Genomic DNA, 24,919 nt, shown 5'->3' on the forward strand with positions numbered 1-24,919 from the left:
ACCTTCTCCTAATGTCTAATCAGAACTTCCCCTGACACAGCTTCATCCCATTTCCTCATACTTTGCTGGTCACCAGAGAGAGGAGATCAGCATCCCCCATCCACTGCCCTCCATGAACAATCGGCAGACTGTGGTGAGGTCCCTCAGCCTTCTCTTCTCCAAGCTGAACAAACCAGGTGACCTCAGACACTCCTCCAAGTCTTGCCCTTTTCACCATCTTGGTTGCCCTCCTTTGAACATGCTCTATAATTTGATGTTCTTCTTACAAAAAAGCAGCAAATCTGCACATGGGACTCAGGATGGGGCTGCACCAGCAGAGAACAGAGCAGGACAATCCCCTCCCTCAAATGGCTGCTGATGCTGGGGTTGATGCACCACAGGACATGGCTGACATATTCAGCTTGCCATCAACCCAAGCCCCCAGTACAGTTCTCATGAGTTAAAATATTCACAAAGCCTGAGGACCAGGGATGCCTGGTTAGAATTGCCCATTTCAAGATGCCACAAGGTCTATTTTGTCATGCTCACCATTCCATGAAACAAGAGGGATCACCAACAGGCAGATGTGGTCCTAAATGCAGCAACCCCTCTTTGCCCACAGAGTCCCAGAAACACACACATGAGGTGAAACCCTGCTAGGTGTAAATGCAGGAGGCTTCAATAGCTGTCATGGAGCTGTGCAAAGAGGCAACTCCCAGATACTGTCAATTGTCTGGCTCTGTTTCTCTTTTCTGGGTGGTTTGTTTCAAAGTTGTGAGGTTTATTTTTTCAAACTTTCCTTAAAGTTACTTGGTCTGGCATTGAGGAAGGTAATTTATTTACATAGAAGGGGCTGGAGTTTAAACACAAAGATGACTCAAGATAACCCTCCCTTCTCTGTTTTACTCAAAAGGAATTTACTGAAAGCCTTTATCAAACCCTCTCCTCCCCCAGACTTGGGAGCAGGAAGAGGCATAAATGGATTAGTGCCTGTTCCACCTGCAGCAGTCACCGAGTACAGGCCAAAGAGTGAAAAGTTCAAGAAAGTAGGTAACATTGTCACCTCACAAAGGTCTGGGGACCAGGTCAGTTGTGAAACACACTAACAGCATGGGGCTGGCCCAGCCTTTGAAACAAAAAGCTGAAAACAAGATTTAGTCTGACACCACAAGGAGCGGAAGCACTGGAGCTCAATCAGGAGGAATGTGTTTTGTTACAAACTGCACGGATTTACTGCAATTCCCACTTCCAGTAAAATCACAACTGGGGATCAGGGGGCTGGCTCTCTCCCCATCCTTGGCGCAAGAGGCAACTCTTGGCTCTCCAGTTTTGTCTGCTTAAGCCTCCCCTGTAGCTCTGGGTGTGCTGTGGGTTAACTCCAGCCAGCAGCCAAGCACCACAGGCCACCCAGGTCATTCCCTCACCAGCAGGATGGGGGAGAGAACTGGAAGGGTAAAAGGTAGGAAATCACAGGTTGAAAAAAGACAGTTTAATAGGGAAAGCAAAAGCCACGCACACAGGCAAAGCAAAACAAGAAATTAATTCACTTTTTTCCATGGGCAGGCAGGAGTTCAGCCACATCCCTGAAAGCAAGGCCCCAATACACAGAACCATGACCTGAGAAGACAAATGCCGTCACTCCAAAGTCCGTCCGTCCTTCCTTCCTTCCTTCCTTCCTTCCTTCCTTCCTTCCTTCCTTCCTTCCTTCCTTCCTTCCTTCCTTCCTTCCTTCCTTCCTTCCTTCCTTCCTTCCTTCCTTCCTTCCTTCCTTCCTTCCTTCCTTCCTTCCTTCCTTCCTTCCTTCCTTCCGCCATTTCCGTCCGCCATTTCCGTCCGCCACTTCCTTCCTTTTTATATACTGAGCACGACATCATGGGGCATCTTTCTGCAATAAAGAACAGAGTCATAACAACAACTACAACTGCAGAAGGTCACAATTTCATCTGTTCAGAGACATAACCTCACCAGGGCAAGGATAAGGTAGAAATAAATATGGAAGTGGAAGTGTCCCTCACAGCTCATTTTGTGTGTATTTAGCACTCCAGTACAAACTTGCTGCTAGTTCTCTGTAGCTCAGTTGTATTCACTGCTTGCTGAACTTTTCTTCAAAAATGGGCAGAAAGCTCATGGTTAAATATGGGTCAAAAGAGATTACAGTGGTGAGATTTAGATTCAACTTTATGTAACTGGAAGCTCATATCAGCATTTCAAATCTGAAAGCAAGACTCAAAATTCTCATTTTGGATTCTGCTCAGAAGAATCTAGGCAGACAATCTCACAAATAAATATAACTTTGACAACATTATGAGTGTCATTAACAACTTGATTATTTTTCTACAGCTGTCTCTCTGCCAACTGCCTGAAGTTAAATGTCCAGAGTCAACAGGAACATGCTGAAAAAGCTGCAAGAAATAGCAACTTTGTTTTTTCAAACAGCATCTAATTGGTATTTTCTAAAGATTGAAGACAAAGAAATATCAAATTCCCTAACTTTTCATCAGCCTAGAAAATCCTGTGCATTTATGGAAACCACACATATACAAGGTAGGATTCTGTTGACTTAGGCAATGTGGGACTTCACCTGTTGCTTGGGTATATCTTTCTTGCAATTTCCTCCTCTTCAGATAGGAGGAAGTTCCTGTATTGCTTAATACAAGGATTTATGTCCTACAGCTTGTGCTCCCTCCAGCAGCCTCCTCTTTCCACAGAGCACAGCCTTAAAGACATGCAATGTTCTTCCATAAGTGCCAGCAGCAGAGTTCAACAATTTTCTGCTTTGTTTTGGTCTCTCCGTCATTTACTGCTCTTGCCATGACCTGATCTGTCCCTAGGATTTACCACAATTAAAACGTATTTGTTTTTGTAAGTAACAACATTAGCTTAACTACTGATGCTAGAAAGAGGCTCTGTATTAAAAATAACATGCCTAAAATCCAAACATGCCAAAGGATCTTGGAAGCCACATGGTTTGGAATAAACACACCACAGGGATTTTTCATTTACAGGTGCCTGGATTTGGCTGCTTTAGCAGTGAGTGCCCAGCAGCTGCTGCCTGTGAGTGCTGAGGAGCTGGCTCCTGTTAGAGGAAATTCAGCATTAAACACCCTTGTTATCTTGCCCATGAAGCAGTCATCCCTCTCCCTTTATTTGCATAGATAAAAACTTTCCATGCATGTGTTTCTGCATTGTCCCAAACACTGCCCTGTAAACCTGACCCATATCAGGGTGGCAAACAGAGCCTGTGAGTGTGTAACAAATGCTGCTCACACCACACAGAGCTTCTGGCCGTGGCAGGGATCCCTGGAAGGAAAGCAGCCACCAGGCCATGACTAACAGAGAAGCAAGAATTGAATGTGAATCATCATCTTCCAAAGTATCAAAACCAAAACAACGTTAGGTGACAGATACACATGGATTGATACAGACAAGCTGCACTTCCCTTGCCAGAGCAACACAAAGTTCACTCATTCTTTCATAAGCCACCAACACTGGTAATTCCTGGTGGGAAGTACTCGCAGGGCCCTCTCCTACAGCAGCTCCCTCCCTGAGGCATCACTGCCCCATCCTGCTCTTCCCCTGTGCTGCTCCTGCCCACCACAACACCTGGGTGCTTGTACTGCTGGAAAGGGTGGGCAGGAGGGGGAGATTCACACAGGAACACAGGGGCTGTAGGGATCTGCAGGAGCAGATTCCCCACAGGAACACAGGGGCTGCAGGGATCTGCAGGAACACAGGGGCTGTAGGGCTGCCTGGCAGAGTTCAGTCAGCTCCTCTCTGGGAGGGGCACCCATTCCTGTACCATCTTTCATCACCATTACCTTGGCATTCAGGTCAAGGTTAGCATGCACTTCAATCTTCTCTTACTAAATGTAGCTGCAGGAGTTTGCTTGGGTTTTTAAAGTTCCATTTCTGCTTGTGATACTGATTTTGTTGGTGCTGTACATGCCTGAAAGAGAGATAACATTACATGAACTCAAATGGCAATGGCAATCCAAATATAGTTTTTTTGAAGCACTGTAAAAACCTTATGACATCACACAAACACACTGTAGAGAGAACATGTAAACAAAAATAAATGTCTTGTATAAGCTGCTACAGGACTCTTAATCAGGAAGCTTTCATTGCTGTCAATCTTAGTTAGTCATTACCTTCATTGTTAATTATAACCCTCCCAAATTTTATTCCATATGATTCTTAAGACTGAGGCATTCTGACTGAGACAATCTTTGAGGCCAATACCACAATACAGAAACCTCTGAGACAGAAGTGCCTGTCTGTAACAAAAAGTACATGGAGGTCAGCCCAATTAGCCAGGTAAAACTCCTTGAGCATCATGACCAACTTCATGGGTAAAGGCTCCATCTGCTCCTAGTAACTTCAATTTTAATATTTTGTCCTAATACAAAGTTACTGCTTCATATTATTTGTAAAATCTATTAAATGTTGGACAGATGAAAATTCTAAAGATTTAGTAAAACTTCAGAATGATATTTCACTTTGGCTGAAGTCACAGGAACCTAAAGCAGGAAATGGGAGTGGACATTGACTCTAGACAATGAACCATTTGTTCAAGCAAGCTTTTAGAATTTGTGAAAACTCTTACATATTGTGCAAAACACTAATGAAAAGCCTTTCATCCTGTGGTGCAATATCCACACTTCTGCCTAGGTCTTATATGCACAGAGATCTTTTATTTGCAGATTACAGTGGCCTCTGCCCACACTCCAGCTCTCAGACTGAAGTGCACTTTGCCACTGAGTACTTGCTCTTCACATAGATGGTGTCATGATTTGTATATTGTGAAGACATTTTGTACTCATTATTAATACAGCAGTATTTCTGTACTTTGAACATCATCTGAAAGATCATCTATATAATTTTCAGAATTAATTAATGCACTAAAAATAAATCCACTGATGTTTCAATGTTTACTGAGAACAGAATTTATGATTACTTATGTACAATGCTCCCTTTTCAACTTGAGAGTACTCCAACAACCACCTAGATTCATTAGGATGGCTGTCAGGACTTCAAAACTCTTCTGGGGACTGCACATAGAGGAAACATTATAACTTCCTCATTCTCTAAAGAGATGGAATGTTTTGGAAAGGCTGGTTTACCTGAAGAACAACAAGGAGACAAGGTCAGGCTCTGAAGTGGAGGCATCAGACAAAGTCAGAGCTCTGAACCGCAACCCAGATCTTAGGACTGAATTTCAATCTGCCATAGGTAAAATGCCATCTCCTTCCTCAGAACTGGTCAAATAGATTAGAAATCTGGTAGGGAATTATATTTGATGATGAATTTTGTAGGAAGCCAGTTTTAAGCAGAAAGCAGCTTAAACAAAACTGAAGGTCACTGCTGACTATTTACAGTGCTGCATTGATAATAACTGGTAGGGAGAATTTGGTTTGGCTTTTGGCAAGGAAATATTTCTAAAGGTTATCACAGACTATCACAGAGAGATTGTGAAGTTTGGGGAGTGAGCAAGGGGAGGGATTCTGGGAAAGGAAGAAAGAAAAGACTGGAAATAACTGCCAGGTCAGAACCACTTATTCTCTTGTGAATTGTATTTCCCCACTGTAGTAATAACCTGACTTGATTCAGTAGAAATTGTTTCAAGGCCAGGGAAAGGCAAACAAAATCACACATCAGAAAGCAGCAAACAGAACTGACACTGCAGGATCAGGATTTCATCACCTCCAGGAAAAGACAGTCTGAGCATTTCCCACGGGGAATACCAAAACAATCTCCCTTGCCCTACAGGCACATGACTGGATCCAAGGCAATTGCAGAGGAGAAACCAAACTTCTTCCCTTCCAGTAAGGTGCACAGACAGCCCTCAGAGATGCCATGCCCACAGCAGTTTTCAAGGATGAAATCAGAAACTACTCAAAAAATAATTGGCAGTTGCCAAACTAAATGCTCAGAACGTTCTATTTGTTTCATAACTTTATGTTTGTTTCTATCATATTGCTATGAAAAGCTGTGGCACTTCTCATTAGATGCCTCTAATTCTAAGTTCCTATAAAAATTATTTGCCACAGAGTCTTAGGAATAATGAAAAAAGCCCACTAGTCTCATTCTTTCTATTGCTGTTAGATCTAGCTGGAAATTCACCCACAGAGCAATTCTCCAAAAGAGCAGTGACTTGGTAGTGTTGTGCAAGGGTTTTTGGCAACATTAAATTTGTATCTGTTCTCTACAGAAATATTTTGTTTTGACTTCAAAGAATTCAATGTTAATCTTTCTTTCAATCCAATAGAATTAACAATTTTGGGTTTAACACTGCTGAAAAAGTCACGAAATGCCCTGATCTAGTAAAATAAATTATCTTTATCTTGATCATTTAGAAGTAAAATGTATCAGAAAAAAATAATTGTAGTAAATAAAAAAGGTCAGCTTTTCATAACAATTCCAAAGAAAATAATTCTTAGAACTTCTAGTCAGAAAAATTTTCAATTTTTTTATTACATTGTAAAAGCAGGTGAGATTGATGGAATTACTGGCATCATTTCGCTTTCTCATGGCTCATAGTACATTCTTAAAATTTTAAATCAGAGACCATGTAGCTTGGCAGACACAACAGGGAACTGGAAACTGCAAACATCCATCCTGAGTGTGACACAGACTCACTGCTGCTCAACTCCCATCCTCCTGCTCCCCACAGCTCTCAGGGAGCCTGTGGGAGGCTGGGATATGCCTGGAATGCAGACACGTGGCTCAAGACGGGAATTTCATCTTTCTTTTTCCTCCTATATGGGAACTGGGAGAGCTACTAAGCTACAAATCTAATGTAAGATTATCCTTGCACAGAACTTTGTAGTGCAGAGCAACTCAAGACCTGGCGCACGTTTGAGTTATCAATAGGTGTAATACAGGACTAAAGATTTTAAGGATTAAAATTTAAGGATTAAAGAGTGATTATTCAAAAAGCTGTGTACAGAGGTGTGCTCCTCAGTCCTGACAGCTGATGTGCCTCAGCAGAAGCAGAGCCCAGAGCCCTTGCTGCCACATCCCCTCCAGGAGCTGAGTGCAATGAAGAAAGAGGCAGAGGTTCATCATATGACCAAAATCTGTAACTCCTTCCCCTTCCTTCTTCCCTTACCCACCAGCCAGCCTGCCATGGGATTTGGGGGCAGATCCCAGTCAGCAGTGGGGTGCTGGCCTGTGTTTGCAGAGCATTGTCTGAAAGCAAAGCCTGACCAGCTGCTGTTCCCTGATGGCTGCTGGAGGATCCCAGCAGGGCTAAAAACACCAAGAACACAATCTAGGGGAATGACAACAAAGCTGAGCTTCAGGCAGCCTCTCAGAAGCTGATAGCAGACACAGGCAGACTGGGGAGGAGTACCAATAACACAAGAAACTCCTTAATCTTTTGTTAAAGTATCATACCACAGGGTGCAATTAAGTCTTAGGACAGTGTAGGCTCTAAGGGCTGTGTGTGGGTGAGGGGTGATTTTCTCCCTCCCAAAATTCATGTGCACATTCCTCAGCTCCACTGACCTCACTGAAAGGGTGGAGAGGAGTGAGGAGGACTTCACCAAAGGATACAGGTGTACCTGCACTAATAGAAAGTAAGGGCAAGACTGAGAATTCCTCCTTCTTCCAGGCCCCTATCCCACTATATTCACCCCCTGTCAGGCTTCCCCCATGGCCCTGAATTTCAGGAAAGTTAAAACCCCACAGCCTGCCTCCACCAGGCTGGAGCCCACCCACTCATGCTGCATTTGGAGTCCTGTGCCAGTGTTTCAGTTTGGCACAGAGAGTTCCCAGAGGGCCAAAGCAGGGGCATCTCCTCACTGCAGAGCACAGACAACTTTCCCCCTGTGTAGGAAAGTCCTTCCCTCAAAGGCTTCTCCCCTCAAACTGACCAACTGGTGAACACCCCTGGGAGCTTCTTTGACTCCTACATGGATGTAGTTAGGAAGAAATGTTCCCACTCATCTGGGGCTGGTCTGGAATCTGACCAGAATGGTGCCTGATTTCCCCACACCAGCTCTCAAGTGGTGCTGGAGACCCGCCAGCTCAGCACCAAGCCCCAGCCTGGTGCAGAGGGTCACCCTCTCCAGCAGGAACAGCCCCTGGCAGATGTTTGGTTTGTAATTGCTTGCCTTGTGGTTACTCTGTGCTCCAGCTGGACATTCCCAAGGCAGTCCTGCTTCAGAGAAGGAACAAAACTGTTGCTCAATAGGGAGAGTTTTGTGAGTGTTATGAGAGAAAGCTTCCAAGAAATTGGAAGGAAATGAGGAATGTTTTGGTTGCCAGATTAAAAACAAATACTGAGCAGCCCCTCTCCCTCCCTCCATTCAAAGGTAAATACAACATCAGCCCCTACCCCTCATGTGCTCCCAGCAAGTTCCTGTCCCATCCAAAAACCGGCAGTAAAACCTCTGACCTGCTGCCTAGTGGGAGAAAGAAGAGGAAACAACATCACTGACTTTGTTGAGTGGTGTCCCAAGGCACATAACTGAGAATTAGAGAAATACCTGTTTGGAGGATTAAGACCCACAGCAAAAAGTTTAGAGGATTACACTGCAGTAATACCTGGCCAGTTCTTTAGGAAGCACTACACAGATTATTCCTGCCATAATTTTTGAGGGTAGTTTTCTGTGCAGTCTGTGCAGAGACCCAGAGGAACATTCACAGTTACACCTACTCAAATAGTTGCTTTTTATGACTCACAGAAGAAGTTTAGAAGGCTATTAAAAAAAAAAAAAAAAAAACAACTGACCTGTAGAAAGCTATTACATCAAAAATCTTGGACAAACACCACTCTGTTTCCTACATCAGGCAGTGATCAAGAATAAAACCAAAGCACAGAAAAACAATTAGGATGAACTAAAGAAAGATCCTCTGGGGAGGTTTCTTCTTCTCCAGTACAGAGCCTGGGACAAATTTAGAAACAGGCTTAACTACTGGATGGTTGATTTCGTGTTTTCCTTGGATTTTTCTCAGTGCAGTAAAGAAATGTATTTTCTAAAAAGCAAGAAAAATCTAACTGCAAATATTTTGTTTTATAAGGCCTTTCTCTAGATGTTAAAAGCTGGAGAAAGAGGGTTTGATGCTGGAGGCCAGAGGTGCCTTGGCATCCCACCACACCCTTTCTTTTCAAAGAAGATTTACGGGCTTTACTGGTATTACCAAGCATTCCAGCCACAAGAAAATGGATTTTCTGAAGCTGAAATGGAAGAAGGAGCTGAAGGAAAGGGAGAAGCTGAAGGAAAAGAAGAAGCCACAGGTCCCCACTTTGTAAATCAAATGGCAAATTCCAGCAACTGAAGAAAGTGATGTTTGTAAATCAAGTGGCAAAGTCCAGCAACTGAAGGAGGTGATGTTTGTAATAAAGTGGCAAAGTCCAACAACTGAAGGAGTTGGTGTGTTTTTTATTTGAAGAAGTACAAGGCAGGACTCCTGTATTATACTCTGTTACAAGTACATGTGCCATCCCAGTGCTGCTCTCATCATCTCTGTGGTGGGGTTTGAGGGAAGGAAGAGGACAAGATTAACAAATTTGGAAGAAACTCACTGTAAACAACCAACTGTCAGGTCTGACCATATGCAACTCATGGCATTGAAAGTTAAAATCACCCTGTGAAACATAGTTTTTATCAGAAGGAAAACAAAAGTAAAAGTTCTATAGAAACCAAGAAAAGCCAGGAAAAAGAAAGTAACCATGCCACAGGAGACAAAAGACAAGTAAAATCAGGCAGAAAATCTAACTTCAGGCCTGAGGAATGCAGTACTAAAGCTCTATGATTGCTGTGAATCAAGCAGGAAGATGCATGAATAGAGATGGCCAGAGATTTGCCAAACGGAAAAGGTAAGCTTAAAAAAAAGAGGAGTAGAACCAACAAGGACAAACAGGTTCAGATCTGAAGCACTGACCTGGCAGCTTTGGTAGGCTGCACAAAAGCAAAAGGGAGAAAAGGGAATGCAAAGAAGATTTGGCTGCTTCTGTCTTCCTTCAGGAGTTATTGCAGTGGATGATACTAATGGGCAGAATTAGATTTCTCAATATTAGCTTTGTGCTGCAAATGGCAAAAAAAAAAAAAAATCTGATAGTATGGTGTAAAACAGAATCTTACAGAAGAATGTTCCCACTTGGCTGAAACATGCCATTTTTGTCTGTGTGCGTTCCCTCCATGTGCAATTTTTATCTGTATTATTTCTTCAGTTTTGGAAAGTTAAGACATTAGTACCAGGGAATTTTGAAGCTTATCAGAAAAGCTCCAGAGCATTCCTTCAGTTCTTGTATCTTAGGGGTTTATGAACGTTTCCTCAGTTGCACAAGACAGAAAACACTGGAGGATTCTGCAGGCAGAAATTAGAGCTGCTGATAAATCTGCCACATGGTATTTATTTACTCAAGTAATTACTTTGCTTCAGATAGGAAAGAGAACAGATTTTGTAAAGGTCCCAGAGAGAGACATGGCAAATTTGTTTTTGGATCCATGACCATCTTCCTCAACGGAGGACAAAACATTGCCTCCCACCTAATTGACCTCTCCTGATACAAAATACTGGGCCCAGAAGGACTGGCCAACCTGCAACTAATAACAACCAAAGCTGCCACCACCCTCCACTCCAGCCTCATAAAATCTTACTTAGGATCATTAGGACCACAGGAAAGAGAACACCGGTGTTCAGTTGCAGCCCAGAGGGTCCCCAGAGGAGACATTGCTCAATGCAGTGTCAAACACTCCATTTGTAAACTCTGATTGTAGTGCATTATTCCTGCACTGTGTTTTGGAAGGGGACAGAAAGATAAAGACTGCTGCTCCCTTCCAAGTTGACAAACCTCCAACAAGATTTCCTGACAGATAAAGATCAGCAGGTAAACAAACTATTTGTTTACCTGAAGTATATTGACTTCCATGTAACGAATATTTTTCTTCTCCATGATCAACCCAACTGGTTTGTAAATGATACTGGTATCAGTGGCTCATGGGTGGAGGCAGTGCTGTGTAGACATGGAGGGATCAGCAGTGGTGCCTGTGACACCTTCTGACCTAAGAGAGTGTGAGTTTGCGTGTGCAGATCTTGTCACCTGCCCTTTTGTTTGCAGCCTGTTCAAATCACGTTCTACCATGAACGTCATGGTTTCCCAGTCTGATAGAAAACACAGCTCTGTGGTTTGGCACCTCTTGCCCATGATCCCTGCAGACCAGTGGACTACTTCTACAAAGAATAATTATAAAAAACAGCCATATAGTACTCTCTCAGTCTTGCACTTCCATAGAATTTCTTTTTTTGTTTTAGGAAAAAACACAACCTGGCTGAAGTAGGACTGTGCAGGAGATAAGACCAGTCAATTATAAACATTATTAATATCCTTCTTATCTTAAAATCTTGGAATTTCAGATGTTAGGCAGACACAGTGAAACCCTTAAGCTCCCACTAGCCTATGTGAACTGTCCTCTTCAAGAACAGAACACGTATCCAAGAGCACACCCAGGATAGCCTTGATGTTATGGGCCAGATAACTGGGAGGCATTAAAACCCAGCTCCAAGGACTTCTGTCCCTTTTAACTTTTGACTAACTTTGTTTTTTATTTGCTGCAATCTAACTATTTTGCTCTGGAATTTATTACCCACATAATGCCAGACTGAGTTAGAACTTCTACTGAAATATGTAAAAGAGCTGGAATTGCTGCATGAAACAACCACACTTTCCAAACATAATAAATAATTCACTTAGGAATAAAATCATATCCATGTTTGTAGATTTTGTCACAATGAGTCCTCTAAATATAGTTTTTTCACTGAAGTTATGCAATTTTTAAAAAGCATTACTATTTTTGCTATTATACTGCTATCCCCATCTAATCTGGTACACAACAATTTGTGCCTGCAGCAAAATGCCTCAAACACAGATCAAAGCTGATTTCATCAATATGCAATCTTACATGTAATCTTACCTTATCTTCTGACTTACCCTTTACTTCTATGTAATTTTTTTTTTTTTGTGAGAAGCCTTGTAGAACAGAACCCCATTCTTATTATACTACACAACAAATTAAACTGACCTGCAGGAATTCCATGGCACTGATGCCATGTGCAGTCCCATCATGGGACTGTCCCCTCTGCTTGCAGAAATTGCTAAAGCATTGATGTGCAAAGTGAATATTTGTAGGGAAGAGGTATTTTCATGATACTGCTTGCATAAACTCATACAGGCATGAGTGCACAGAAACATTGATTTGTGGGCACCTCCATTTCTGGATGTTTCAAAGAATATACTTAGGACCTAATCTGGAAAGTACTAAACTTACAGAAGGTTCCAGCTCTCAGTGACTAATGAGTGAAACTAAGCACCAAAACATCACAAATCTAAAATTTAATAACTTTGTTTCAGCCATCTTTTTGGACAACACTGTGGGCCACAAGAGGAAATGGAAAAGGGATTTTTCTCCTCTCAAGGAAATAGTTTCATGTTGTGTAATGCCTCATGTCAGATACAAATGGGGATTTACCTTCTTACCTTGAACTCTGTACAGTAGATTCATCTTTGAAAGCAAAGAGTGACCCTGGAGCTCTGATTGAACACCGGAGCATGCAATACCAGTATTTAACAGAGATGCCTGACACGTGCCTTGGGGGATTATTCATGCTATCTACCTTAGTTATTCAAGTATGATAAGCACAGTCTCCTAGGAGAACATTTCCTCCTGCAGACGATGCATGAAAAGCCAGGTATGTCCAGAAGACAACAAAGAGACTTCAGGTCAAAACTTCATCACTTTAGACCCTACTCCAAACATATCCCCATGCTCTCATAAATGTCAATACAGAAAGAAGAGCAACACCAGCAAATAATTCAGATTTATAACAAACTGTGGGGGTACCTTTTTCAACACTGAATAAATATAAAGCAATCAGAGATCCTGCAGTGCCAGTGGGATCCCTGCAGACCCCAGGGGTTTTCTGTGGTGCCCCAGCAGCTGGTCTGGCACCAGCAGTTAAGGTTCATGAATGTCTCTTTCACTGCCCTGCACACCTTGCTCAGCTGGGACAGAGTTCTGTGGGGCAGAGGGGTGCTCACAAATGGGTCAGGTTAATTACCAGTTGGACTGTTTCCTGAAGGCTACAAAGGAGCTGACTCACTTTTTATGACCAGCAGTGGATCCACCTGTAAAACAGACACTCTGAATTTTTAAAGTATGGTTGAGATCTGATTCTTAATTTCTAACAATCTTGGTTTTTTTAAAAAAAAACCCTCCACAAAAAGTATTATTATTGCATTGAAGTTGTTTTCATACCTTCCAAGCAGATAGTCTTCTACAGCAGTCTGTAATTCAGCACTAGGTGGCCTCTTTCTTCTTTCAGAGAAGGTCTGATATATCATTATATCACCTAATGACTTAACCAAAAGTAAAAAACATTAGGCAAATCTAAAGAACTTTGTTCAGAAGGATTTTAAAACAAATATTCCAAAGCTGATAATTGTTTCCTAACTGGAATGCATTCAATATAGCTCAGAATATAGAACTGATTCTCTGTAACTTGGCTTGCAGCCTAAACCTTGAGCAATGTTTTATCCACACAGCTTCCTAGGAGGTACACATAGTATTTTATTCCTGAAAATAAACCCCCAAAACAAAACGTGCCCTCATCCAACTCATAGATGCAAGAGCATACAGAGGGGAAGAGGATGTGAAGATAAAATAATTACACTTTTCTACTCAGCTTAGGTTTTGCCAGGTGAGATCCAAAATAGCAGGCACATTTTCATCCCCCCTGCTCTGAACAAAGCTCTTGCACTCCAGCAGTGTGTGCTCTTTCTGCCAAGGGGGCTGCAAAAGCAGAAAACTCTGATAAATCACAGGGCATTTAAGAGACTCATGGGATGTGATTGAGGTTTCTAATGCAGAGACCAACATAATTGTTTAATTGGAGCATTTAGCTTTCTTGAAGAGGCTAACAAGGAAATGAGCATTGCCTAGAGCAAGAGAGCACTCTGGCAAAATGGCCTCAGGAAAGGGGTTCTTAATTTGCCTTTCAGAATTTCCCAACCACCAAAAGCACAATCCCTTCATTGCAAAATCACTGTGCTTCTGCAGGATAAGCTTTGTGCTAAACAAATGCTTGTAGCAGTATGGGTGCTTAGGTGAGATCATATGAGGAAATAAAATCTGTTTTGCCATGGTGTGGCTGAGCAGTGACTTCCTCCATCAGTTGAAATGGGATAATTTGTTTACAGAGCAGGTAAACACTTCTTGCTAGGCAAAGAATGAAGACTCAAGCTGTAGCGCCAGTAAATGTGAGCCAGCAACAGGGTGATTTATGCCAGGCTGCTTCTCTGGGGAATTCTGTGGGCATCCCCATGAAAAGGAAAGTAGTGACTTCTTTTGGTCACCACGTGAAGGGGAGCGTGAGGCTATCTATCCCCGCTGTGCTGCTCTGCCTCTGACTCAACTCCTCTGCTCCTTTGGAGTATTTTGCTGCTTAAACAAGTAACAGGAAGGGTTTAAGACCCCAGTGAAGTTGAAGAGATTTTTCTCTACCTATTGTCATTAAATATTTGGTCTGAGACAGAACGGAAGCAAGGCCAAAGGAAATGCTCTGTGACAGCTTTAGGTGCCAGCTGCCAGCATTGCCCTACTTTATTATGGGTTCAGCTGGTCTGAACACAACACAACAAAGATTGTAGGACAGGCACAGGTGGCATCATGAACATATCAAAGACTTATGACAGGATCCACAGTAGGAGGCAGCTCTGGGATCAACCTCTCAATTCTTTGTCTGTCTCCAACCACGTCCAACGGCTCACGGTGTCACCAGTGTTGCAACAAGTCCTCAGCGCTGTCACCTGCCCTGCCACCCAAGGAGAACCTGTGAACATTCCTCAGTAATTATTCAGAGGCTTTCAACAGACCCTCCTGCTGAATCCACCCTGTTCATTCCACCTGAATCTCTGACATTTTTTAAAAGGTGGATTTTTTTTTTTGATGGCATGCCTTACAAGAGTCTTGCTTAACCCAAGTGCTGTCTTTGCAATCAACAAGTACATCATTTCCCACCCAACTTGGGTATGGATAAAATCTGCTCCTGCCTTCAGCATGAAGATTGCTCTGGGTACTACTGCAGCTGAATTAGCTACAGGGTAGCCCAACATTAACAACTTTTGTTTTCATTACCTGTTTGTGTTCCTCATTCATCCTAAACTTACCTGCAAAGTATCAAACATCAGAATAAAAATAGCTAGAAAAGCAGCTTGTTGTGTCATAGTTCAGATTCATGTGTGACTCAGAACTGAAGGAATAAACATTCCTAACTCCTATTGGTAATTTCTTTTCCTGGTGTTCCAGTGGGTGAAAGAAAAGTCTCTCTGCATTCCTGAAGGGGAGGAAGATCAACATAAAATCAGATGAAAGACTGTCAGATCCCAGGCTGAGTGCCAGTGAAGTCCACAGGGCTTTACCCAGTTAATACAACATATTTAGTGTCATACTATAAAATCTTTTTTCTTAGACTTGTCCTTGAAAACAACTCCCTTGGGTTGTATAATTTCCATAGTAAAAGCTCATATATACTGAGCTATAGCAGTCTATTAGCACAGATTTAAAAGAAAAATTAATCTTTTCACTATTAAACATGTCAATTACATTATGAAGTCTGTCTTGGTCTAGAAGTACATTCTTAAGCAGACTTTTGTCAAACATTTTTACTGCACACCAAATGCACTTGGAGGAATTGTCTTGCAAAGAGGCACAATCACTTTGAAGAACAAATTCTGCACACTGTACTTATCTAACAGCCTTTCAGAATCTCCCAACCACCCAAATGCTGTGCAGCATTACTAACAGCAGACAGCTAATACAGTAAACAAGGCCACTCAGCACTTTATGATAAAAAGGGATTCATAAGCACAACAGTAAAGATATGTACAGAGAGAAAAATTGCAGAGTCCTTCCCTTGGAAGAACCTGGCTTTGGTTAGTGGAGGTGTTTGCAGGGTGAGATGGAGCACATGAGTACCATAAGATCTATTTCACTATGTGTAAAACTCCTCAAAGCATTCACCAGAGCAAGTCAAAAACCACAAAGTAATGCTGCTTAGCATCTACTGAGAAAACTCACCATGCTCCCCTGCAAGTGAAGGCCTTAAATAGTTGTATGTCACATAAACACCACCTCTTGGAGTGCTCCATTTTCTCCAGAGACTGGGTGCTTGCTACATGTTTTCCACCCTGCCATGACACATCTGCCTGCCTAGCACACGCTATTCATCATGTTCACTTTCCTGCCATTGCGAAAGAGCTGATGTTTGGACGCTGTCCTGGCTGCTCCTGCAGATGTGTTTTTGCTGTGCTTTGGGTATGGCACTGCATCCTGGCCAGTGGGGCATCCCAGAGTGCCTGGGGCTGGATGGCTGAGGGCACAAAGGACAAGTTTAAGGCACAGACAAGTTCTTCAGAGTTCAGTGCCGTGCCTGCAGCACAGCAAACAGCTCTACGTGCATGTGATTCCTCCACGATGAATGAACTGCAATATGTGTGGGCAGAGATTCAGAGCAGAGGCATCACCAGGGAATGCAGAACACACAGTAAAACCCAAGTTTAAACAGTAATAATTAAATGCTGGTTCTGTCTCCTCATGGATACATTATATGAACGTGACATCTTTTTATTCCATTGCACACAAGCTCTCCCACACACCTTTCAAGAGTAATTGTATCTCATATATCCATTACATCTCTGTCTAAATTCTTTTAATGATTTTACCATTTCCCTTCCAGTTAGAAAGGTTTCTTATGGCTGTTTCAAGGAAAGTGTGATTTTTAGACACAGCCTTGTCTCTGTTCCATTTTAGCTGTCATGTAGAATTGACAGCTGTGTTGGATAAGTCCCATTTGCACTATTGCAGTTGCTGATTTTCTTATTTAAATTTACAAAAGTAGAAGCCAAAAATCACACTGGATCTTGGCTTCCCATAACTGCTTGTCTTACAGGGATGAAGCAGAGCTTTGTGATTTTATGTTTGCTTACTCCAAAGAGCTACTGGTTGTCAGAAGGGGATAGGGGGCAAGTTCAGATGTCCCTCATGAAATTAATGTCATGACGCTCATCCACTTCCCTCTGCTTTGCCCCTGTGAAGTGCTTTGAGGATTAACTGAGTTCTATCCAGAGCTTACAGTGTCAAATCCAGGCTCTGCCTCAGCTGAAGAGGAAGTGGAAAGTAAATATTTGAAAGAGGCAATGAGAGAGGTTGGCTTGCTCCCTATCCTGGGACACTCTACTCCAGGGCCTGACTGTTTTCAATAAACAAATCTCAATTTTTACCCATTCTTACTATTATTTTTTCCTTCCCATTTTGGTTCTAATGAAAGCTGGCAAACAGGAGGGAGCCTCCTCTCTCACAGGTGCCTCACTGGATGCTCTGCCACAGCCACAGTAATGGGATGACCACTGCACCCAAACCAGAGGAAATGGGATGTTGAAGACAGCAGCCTGGGCTCCTTCTGTAGACAGATATCTTACAAGACAAAGCCATGGGAGACTCAAACTCTTCCTGACAGAGCCCATGGGCCACAGGAACAGGGCCACAATGGGCCACAGGAACAAGCCCCTCTCTGTTGCACCCACTGGATCCTGCAGCAGACAGATGTGAGCAAAGCACACCCCAGGACCTTGTGGAATGGAGCAGCCCTTCCCAACAACAGCAGTCATTTTCTTCCATGAGAAGGAGATTTCAGATGGGATCAGCCAGGCTGCCAGCTTGGAGCAAAGGCTTCCAGACCACCTCAATCCCCACGCTTCAGGTTTCCTGCATTCCTGCCAGGACCGCTCAGAATATCCAAAAGGCCTCATTTTCACAGGGAAACATGAGCAGTTCCCTTGCTCCCTGGCACCTCCTCACCCTTTAGCCAGCACAAGGGGAGGTGTGAAGGGAAGCCAAGTTGTGGCAGTCAGCTAGAGTGGCAAGATGATATTCCTGCTCAGGATCTGGCAGGAACTGCCAGAACTCTTGTGCTGAGTGGGTGCCAGCACAAGATTCAGGCCATGTTGAGTCCTCAGGGAGAACATGCTGTACCAAATGTTTCTTATTGTATATCTTACATAAACAAAACATTTAGCTCACCACCCAGCACTAGCTCCTAATAAAAAAGCCAGTGGCTTTCTCTGCTGAGTACATTGAAGTTGTGTAGTCAAGTCAGCTCAGGGACACGCACAAAATGCTCAAAGTGGTCTGAACAATCAACTAGAGCTAAAAAAGGAAGGCACAAAGAGGTTTTGCTGAGCAAATACATCAGAGACAGACTGACCCATGTAGGAAACCATGCCTTCCATCTCTCTTTGGGTAAAGACCATCTAACAGGTCCAGAAGTGCCCCAGGACTTTTCCCTCTCCAAACCCATCAGAATTTCCATATGGTCCATCACAAAACACTCCTTCCACAGCAGGCTCTCCTCTCCACTGACACTGCTGCACCACAGCAGAGCCAAAACCCAGTGGTTGCTCACAAATTCATCTTTCTGCCCTTGCAGAGCGCACAACCCAGGGTGACCACACACTCTCCCAAAGTCCCTGCCAAAAGTGTGGGTGGCTCTGGTGTCCCAAAGTCCAGGTGGGTGCTGTGGGATGGCCAGGCTGACCTGAGCAGGCCCCAGGCTTGCACACCCCAGGAAGGAGCTGCAGGACTCCTGTTTTGGAGACGGGCTTGCATTTTTTAGGAGACCCTAAGGCACCACCCAAAGGACCTTGCAAATATTGGGGTCTGACTGACAGAAGTTGCAACCCTGCACAACCATCAGAAAAATTTTCAAACAGGATCAACATTTTCTCTTGAAAGGAAAAAAGAAGCTTCTAAATTGCAAGGAAAAACCTGCTTAAATTTCCATCCTCATTCTTTTGCTGAAAATCACAAAAAAATAAACACAATATGCGGAAACTCTGAAACCCCTCCCACACACACATTTTATTTTAAAAGCCCCTCAAAAATCTCATAAGAACTCGAGTAGGGTGGAAGAAATTCTTAGAGCTCAACATTAATCAGTTTGCTCTAAAAATAAAGCAAAACCCTTGATACAGAACCTCCCTTGTTTCCCCCCTCTTGAGACAGAATTTTTGGGATGTTTGTTTAACCGCACTGCTCAAATTCATGACCTATTAGAGGTACAAGGCAGATCTAGCAAACAAAAATGTCACACTGAGGGTCACTAAGTTTGTCACTCTTGCAGAATATGACCTTCAGGGTAGACTTCTTTTGAAACTGCATTTTGAAAGAATGAATTTTCCTTCCCTCTCAGTTCACCTCACATTTAATACTCTTTTTTTGCCCCCCTGTTTGTAGGAAAGTGACACTGGGTGCAGCTGTCTCAGCCTCTGTGAGTGGTTATCAATCCCTGCACTCCAGCAGCCAACCATGAGTTTGTCCCACAACAGTGGGAGATGCTGCATTGCTGTTCTCCCCTTGGGAAAGCTTTATTCTCATTTTCTCCAGCCTCTCACAGCTGTAAATGCAACTGGATTTCAGATTGCTGTAGTATTTCCCTATCAGCATAAGTCTGCACACCAAGGAAAAGGCACAATCCTTGTTAAACACTGTTGGTTTTTAGCAGGTCCCACCTGACTTGCAGAGAATGTGCAGCCTATCCTCTCAGGAGGAGAACAGGAGCTCAGGTGGTGCAGGTCAACTTTTGATTTGAGACTCCAAAGGCATCAATTAATGTCCCACTTGTGCTCTTTACTGACCTGTATTGCAGCAAAGGTAAAAAAGCTTCCACAACCTCTCATTATCCCTCTGAACTCGCTACCTTGAGCACCTGGTGATTTTCTAAGTGTGCTGGTTTGTTTTGCTGTAGCACAACTGCTTTGCTGTCCTCATTGCTAAGCAATTAACAGTTTGTCCTTCCAGAAATACCCAACGCCCCAGACACTATTAGCTCCTCGGAATATTTTCAACAAAAACATTCCAGGGGAGCTGCATGGGTAGGTCTGCCACTTTCAGGGATAAGCATCTCTCCAGCCACATACCCCGCTAGAGAACACCAGAGGAGGACAGGGAGAGGGGGTTACTTATGGTCAGGCCCTGTTCTGCCAAGTTCTGCACAGACTTTTAATCTCACATCACTCTGAGACTCTCACATTTCTTGTAAAATCCAGTGAAGAAACTTACCCCTACCTACCAGAGGAGTGAACCTGCACAGGTTCCCATGTTTCCAGCCAGTTGGGACTTCCAGGGAGGTTGGCTTGACCCCTGATCAAAACTGTGAATTCAAGCTTCAAGAGTAACTCTGATATCAGAGACAATTCCCTGAAACTAATGATCCTTGGTCACTCACCCTGGGGGAAACCTGCAGGCAATGGTAAAAGGTGCAATAACAGACCCCTCTTTTGGACTGAGCCTATCAAAGGGTCCAAGAAGACCAGTACCTCTCCAGCAAAATAAAATTTCAAATAAACATCAAAATAGAATCAGTATTTCCCAAATACTTTTTTTCTCATTCATTCTTTTAGTTAAATAGAGTAAACTCACACCATGGTTTTGCTTCTGAGAGTCACTCAGGATTTCTGTAGGCAGTACTCCAAATTGACATTAGTAATTGACATTTAAAATGCAAAAGGACCACACATGCAACAAGCACTTGCTACAAAGGCTGCTGGACAGTGTATGGGGCGCAGCATGCTCACATAACAGTGGGACGCTGCATGTTCACTTCCTGCAGCATTTTTGTCACAAGTGACCACACTAAATCAAAGAAAGGACCATCTGGCCTATGGACATGTTACCTGCTATGAGAAAGGTATAAAAATGTGCACTTTTTGGTTTTACTTTCCCACAAGAATACCCTCCTACCTTCAGCAGTCTGCAGAGCCACATCTCCACAGATTCTCAGGATTCCAGGCTGAAGCAAGCTGGAAGTGTATTTGATGCATTTTACATACATCTCTAGCCATTTATTTAAAAAAAATTAAAATATACAAAATAAATGTCAAAATATTTTCTTACAGGTAGGTACAGAAATATCTGCACTGCTTTATTTACACATTCTCTAGTGAGAATCTCTTTTAGAAAATCAGTTTAGGGTATAATACTCAGCACCTGTGCAGTTGTAGCTATGGTGTAATGGTCCTTCAGTATATTTAGGCTTCTGGTGTTACACATAATATTTGCCTGATCCCAGCCATACAAAAAGCTGATATTTATAGTGCCATCAATACAGTTATTTGTCAGAACCTTCCCTCTGTGTGAAACTTGCAAAAAGGAAGGAGGAATAAATCCCCGTGTATGACAAAACCAGGTTCTCCTTCAAACAGCTGGTGAATGAATGGGCACGAAACAAAGGGAAGAGGAGAAAGGAATGTCACAACTGCAGGGACATCCAGCTGCACTGACATCACCCCAGAGCCTAGAGGAAGGACTCGGGTTCCCCTTCTTTGCCCACGGGGGTTTCAGGCTCTCTGAAGCAGCTGCCCCTCCTGGCAGAGGAGCTCTCGCGGTGGCTGCTGAGCTGGTGCACCCTCCTCTTGAACAGGCGGTGCAGCTTCTCCTGGAACTGGTTGCCAATGAAGCAGTAGAGCAGGGGGTTGGTGCAGCTGTTGGCAAAGGCCATGCAGATGCCGAAGGGCAGCGCAGTGTCGATGAGCCCCACCACCGCACAGCTGGCAATGACCTCCATGTGAGCCAGCGCGTTCAGAAACGTCAGAACGTGGAATGGCAGCCAGGAGATCAGGAAGGCAATGACAACAGCAGCCACCAGCTTCAGGACCTTGTCCCTCTTCTGCCTGCTCTTCCCAAACTGCTGTGCTTTAAGCAAGTGCCTCCTGATCGAGATGTAGCACGTGGTGATCACTGCCAAGGGGATGAAGAAGCCCAGGGTGTTTTTCAGGAAGGCTGTTGCCACAGACCATTGAGCATAGTTCTCATAAGGAAAAGCCATAATGCAAGCATTGACCTCCAAACTTTCAACATAGTAAGTGTCTCGGAAATAAAAAGTTGGGAGGGAGGACAAGCAGGCGAGGCCCCACACCACCAATGTCACAAAATAAGCTTGCTGTGGAGTTCTCCTCTGGGAGTGAATAGGGTGGACAATGGCGTGGTACCGGTCCACGCTCATGCACGTAATGAAAAAAATACTTGCAAACATATTCAGACACAGGACAGAGCTGGAGATCTTGCACATGAGAGACCCGAAGAGCCAGTTGTATCCCTGAGCATAGTAGGTGGCCCAGAAGGGAAGGGTGGCCAGGCACAGCAGGTCTGCCATGGCCAGGTTGAAAATGTAGATATTAGCAACTGTCTTGGGGCCAGTGTGACGACAGAGCACCACAACCACCACGCTGTTGCCAACCAAGCCAAGAACAAAAACTGCAGAGAAGAGGGCTGGAATCAGTGAAAACTGATAATTTGAAGAGGTAAGGGGGCAAGGAGGGGATGAGTGTGACACAGCTGATGAGTTTGTCAGTGCTGTAGACAGGACTTGGAGACTTTCCCTGGTGGTGACAACCAGGGAGTAATTGCTCTGCATGTTGGTGCTGGTGGAAGGAGAGTTTTTTCAGGAAATTCATGGGCTGGCAGCACTTTCCTATCCCATTGCTCACCTGCAGATCAGAAACCATGTGTTAGACATGCACTCTGCACCTCTCTTAGCTCTGAAATCACACAGTCACAATAAAATAAAAACCATTTGAAGCTATATCAGTAATCTGAGTGCTGAAATACCAGGCAGCCCTGCTGAACTCCTTACCTCCATCCCACTGACAGAACACAATTAGCCCTAGGGACGTCACAGCACTTTTTAATTAGCCTGGCAGAGAAGGGAGCAGCTGGGGTTTATCTGTGATTACAGATGGTGCTTTCTGTGGCCAGCAGAGCAGAAAGATTATGGACTCAGGAGCTGGAGACACTTTGGGAGCTTCTGTGACCCAAAGGCCATGCTGAAGCTCCTCATGATCCTTTTCCCAGTTTCTCATGCTATTTCCAGCACTCTGAGCAGTTAAAAGGTGAAAGCAGATGTGAAAGCAGCCATTAAAAAGGACTATTAGGAAAGCAAGCTGTGATTTTTATCATCTCCCTCCCCCGCCCCCCGAGTTCACAGGGCTGGACACAAAGACACTGAAGGGTCTTTGCAAAATGTCATTCACTGTCACTGTCCTTCTGACACATATCTGCATGTCCTTACCTCATGACAGCTTTAATCAGAACAGTAAAAGAGATCATTTCAAGGTAGACACAAGCAATAAATTCAGTCCTTGCAGGCACTGAATTTAACAGTACTATGTGCCATTCATTTAGAAATATCAGAACTGGATTTCAGCAGGGGAAAATGTAGCTATAAAACAGCTAAAATAAGAGAGTTAATTGACAGGTCTGCCTTTGTTGCATTTCAACAGTGTCTGCACCCTGAGCAGGACATATTGCAAACTTGAAGACTTTCTAAGCCGATGAAGAAGATATCATACCCAAGTATTTTATTTTACATAATTAAAAACTAATTTCCTCTTTCTAGTAAGTTTTTGTGGAACCAGACAGGCATTTAAGAATCCTCAAGGAACCCTAAAAGTAACAGAACTTTTCACCAAGACAACAGATTTGGGTAATGATCTGTCATTTAACAGAAGGCAACTGATAATTTCAAACATATTTTTCTGTATCAACAGTTTAACGTACAGTCGTTTATCATTTGCTCAATGCAAAATACTCAATATACTACTTTGGATATGCTGACAAAAATTTAATTTGATATATATTGTCTCAACGATGAAAATTCAGCAGGGGAACTTCTGCAGAGTGCTGGTATTTAAGGTCACAAATAGTCAATCATAAGCCCATGTTCTGTATTCAAAGGGATCCTAAACCCAATGAAAGCTTTTTTGTTTGGGAACACAGATATTCAGAGAGGGTCTTGAGTCCCATTTCACCCTTATGTCCCGAGCTCTTCACTTTAACATATAGAATCTAAAATCTCATAATTAATCACAAAGCATTACATTCCTCCCTGACTCCTAGCAGAGGGACCACACCATAATTATCTGTACTGCATTACAGAGAACAAGGTTTCATTGACAAACCCACTCCCCCCCTCTGGCCATGCACAAGTGGTGCCTGAGGATTTGCTCTGAGCTGCTCCTTCCTCCTCTCACTGCAGGCACGAGACATTCCAGCACAAATGGAATCAAATCAATGGAAATTATGTTCTAGCAGCAGATAGAAAACCTACCTCTCAAGCCTCCAGAATTCCGTGCTCCTTTTTTCCCCTTTCCTTCTGGTGAGTATTGCCACCAGCAATCTGCTCTCTCATATCTTCCCTTTTCCACTGGGAGACTTTAAACTACATAACTCCAGAACTGAAATATGAATGCCTGCCAGCTTCTTTTCCTTTTGGAAGCAAAACAGTTTGAGAACCCCCCTTTCCAAGGCCACGTGAGCACATGCAGTAAATCAGGAGAGAGCAACAAGACAGCCAGAAAAAAAGGAGAAAAAGAAAGGAAATGAAGCAAGCAAGAAAAAGGAAATTCACACAAATATCCCTGTGGTTTTCTACTTCATCTCTTGTGCCAGGAGGATACACCCACACTTTCAGCCCCTTTCTGCCCTCCTCATGCACACACAAGATGTGGGAGCCTCCATGGAAGGATTTGTGCATCTCTGAGGGCAGAGGGATTCCCGTGCAGTCCGTGGAGTCCTAGCACTGGCTAACACATTTGGGGATGAAATAGGCTGTTAGTCCTGGCAGAATTGACTATAATGGGAACACAGAGAGACAGAAAGTGCAGGAACATCACTGCAGTCACACCAGCACTGCCTGGGTAAGGGGGCTGATCCCATCTCCCAGTTAGAATGGGAAAGCCACTGCCCTATTCCTGGCAAAGACATGCACGCTGCTGGGGCTGAGGAGGGCAGCAGGACAAATCAGGACAAATCAGGACAAATCAGGCAGCAGGACATGGCTGAGAGCAGGCTTGGTTCTGAGGCTGCACTGGGGTAGGACATGA

General features: G+C 43.5%; 1 protein-coding gene and 1 long non-coding RNA gene across 2 annotated transcripts; both read right to left on the bottom strand.

The window, feature by feature from the left end:
* Window positions 1-1,787: 1,787 nt before the first annotated feature.
* On the bottom strand, window positions 1,788-15,191 carry LOC134425930 (uncharacterized). Its single transcript, XR_010029806.1, has 4 exons — window positions 13,655-15,191; window positions 13,242-13,342; window positions 3,798-3,925; window positions 1,788-1,864 (listed from the first exon to the last, which is right to left on the bottom strand). It is a non-coding gene; the product is annotated as an uncharacterized LOC134425930 (long non-coding RNA).
* A 5,733-nt stretch (window positions 15,192-20,924) lies between these two features.
* On the bottom strand, window positions 20,925-24,713 carry AGTR2 (angiotensin II receptor type 2). The gene is made up of 2 exons (XM_063170685.1): window positions 24,145-24,713; window positions 20,925-22,525 (listed from the first exon to the last, which is right to left on the bottom strand). The coding sequence occupies exon 2, from the start codon at window positions 22,450-22,452 to the stop codon at window positions 21,334-21,336; it is 1,119 nt and encodes a 372-aa protein (XP_063026755.1). The 5' UTR covers window positions 22,453-22,525; window positions 24,145-24,713; the 3' UTR covers window positions 20,925-21,333.
* Window positions 24,714-24,919: the final 206 nt, after the last annotated feature.

This window comes from Melospiza melodia, chromosome 16 (assembly GCF_035770615.1).
Source record: "Melospiza melodia melodia isolate bMelMel2 chromosome 16, bMelMel2.pri, whole genome shotgun sequence".
Classification (NCBI taxonomy): Eukaryota; Metazoa; Chordata; class Aves; order Passeriformes; family Passerellidae; genus Melospiza; species Melospiza melodia.

Excerpts from the sequence above, each read along its gene's own strand:
- AGTR2 (XM_063170685.1), bottom strand. The coding sequence starts at position 22,452 with ATGCAGAGCAATTACTCCCTGGTTGTCACCACCAGGGAAAGTCTCCAA.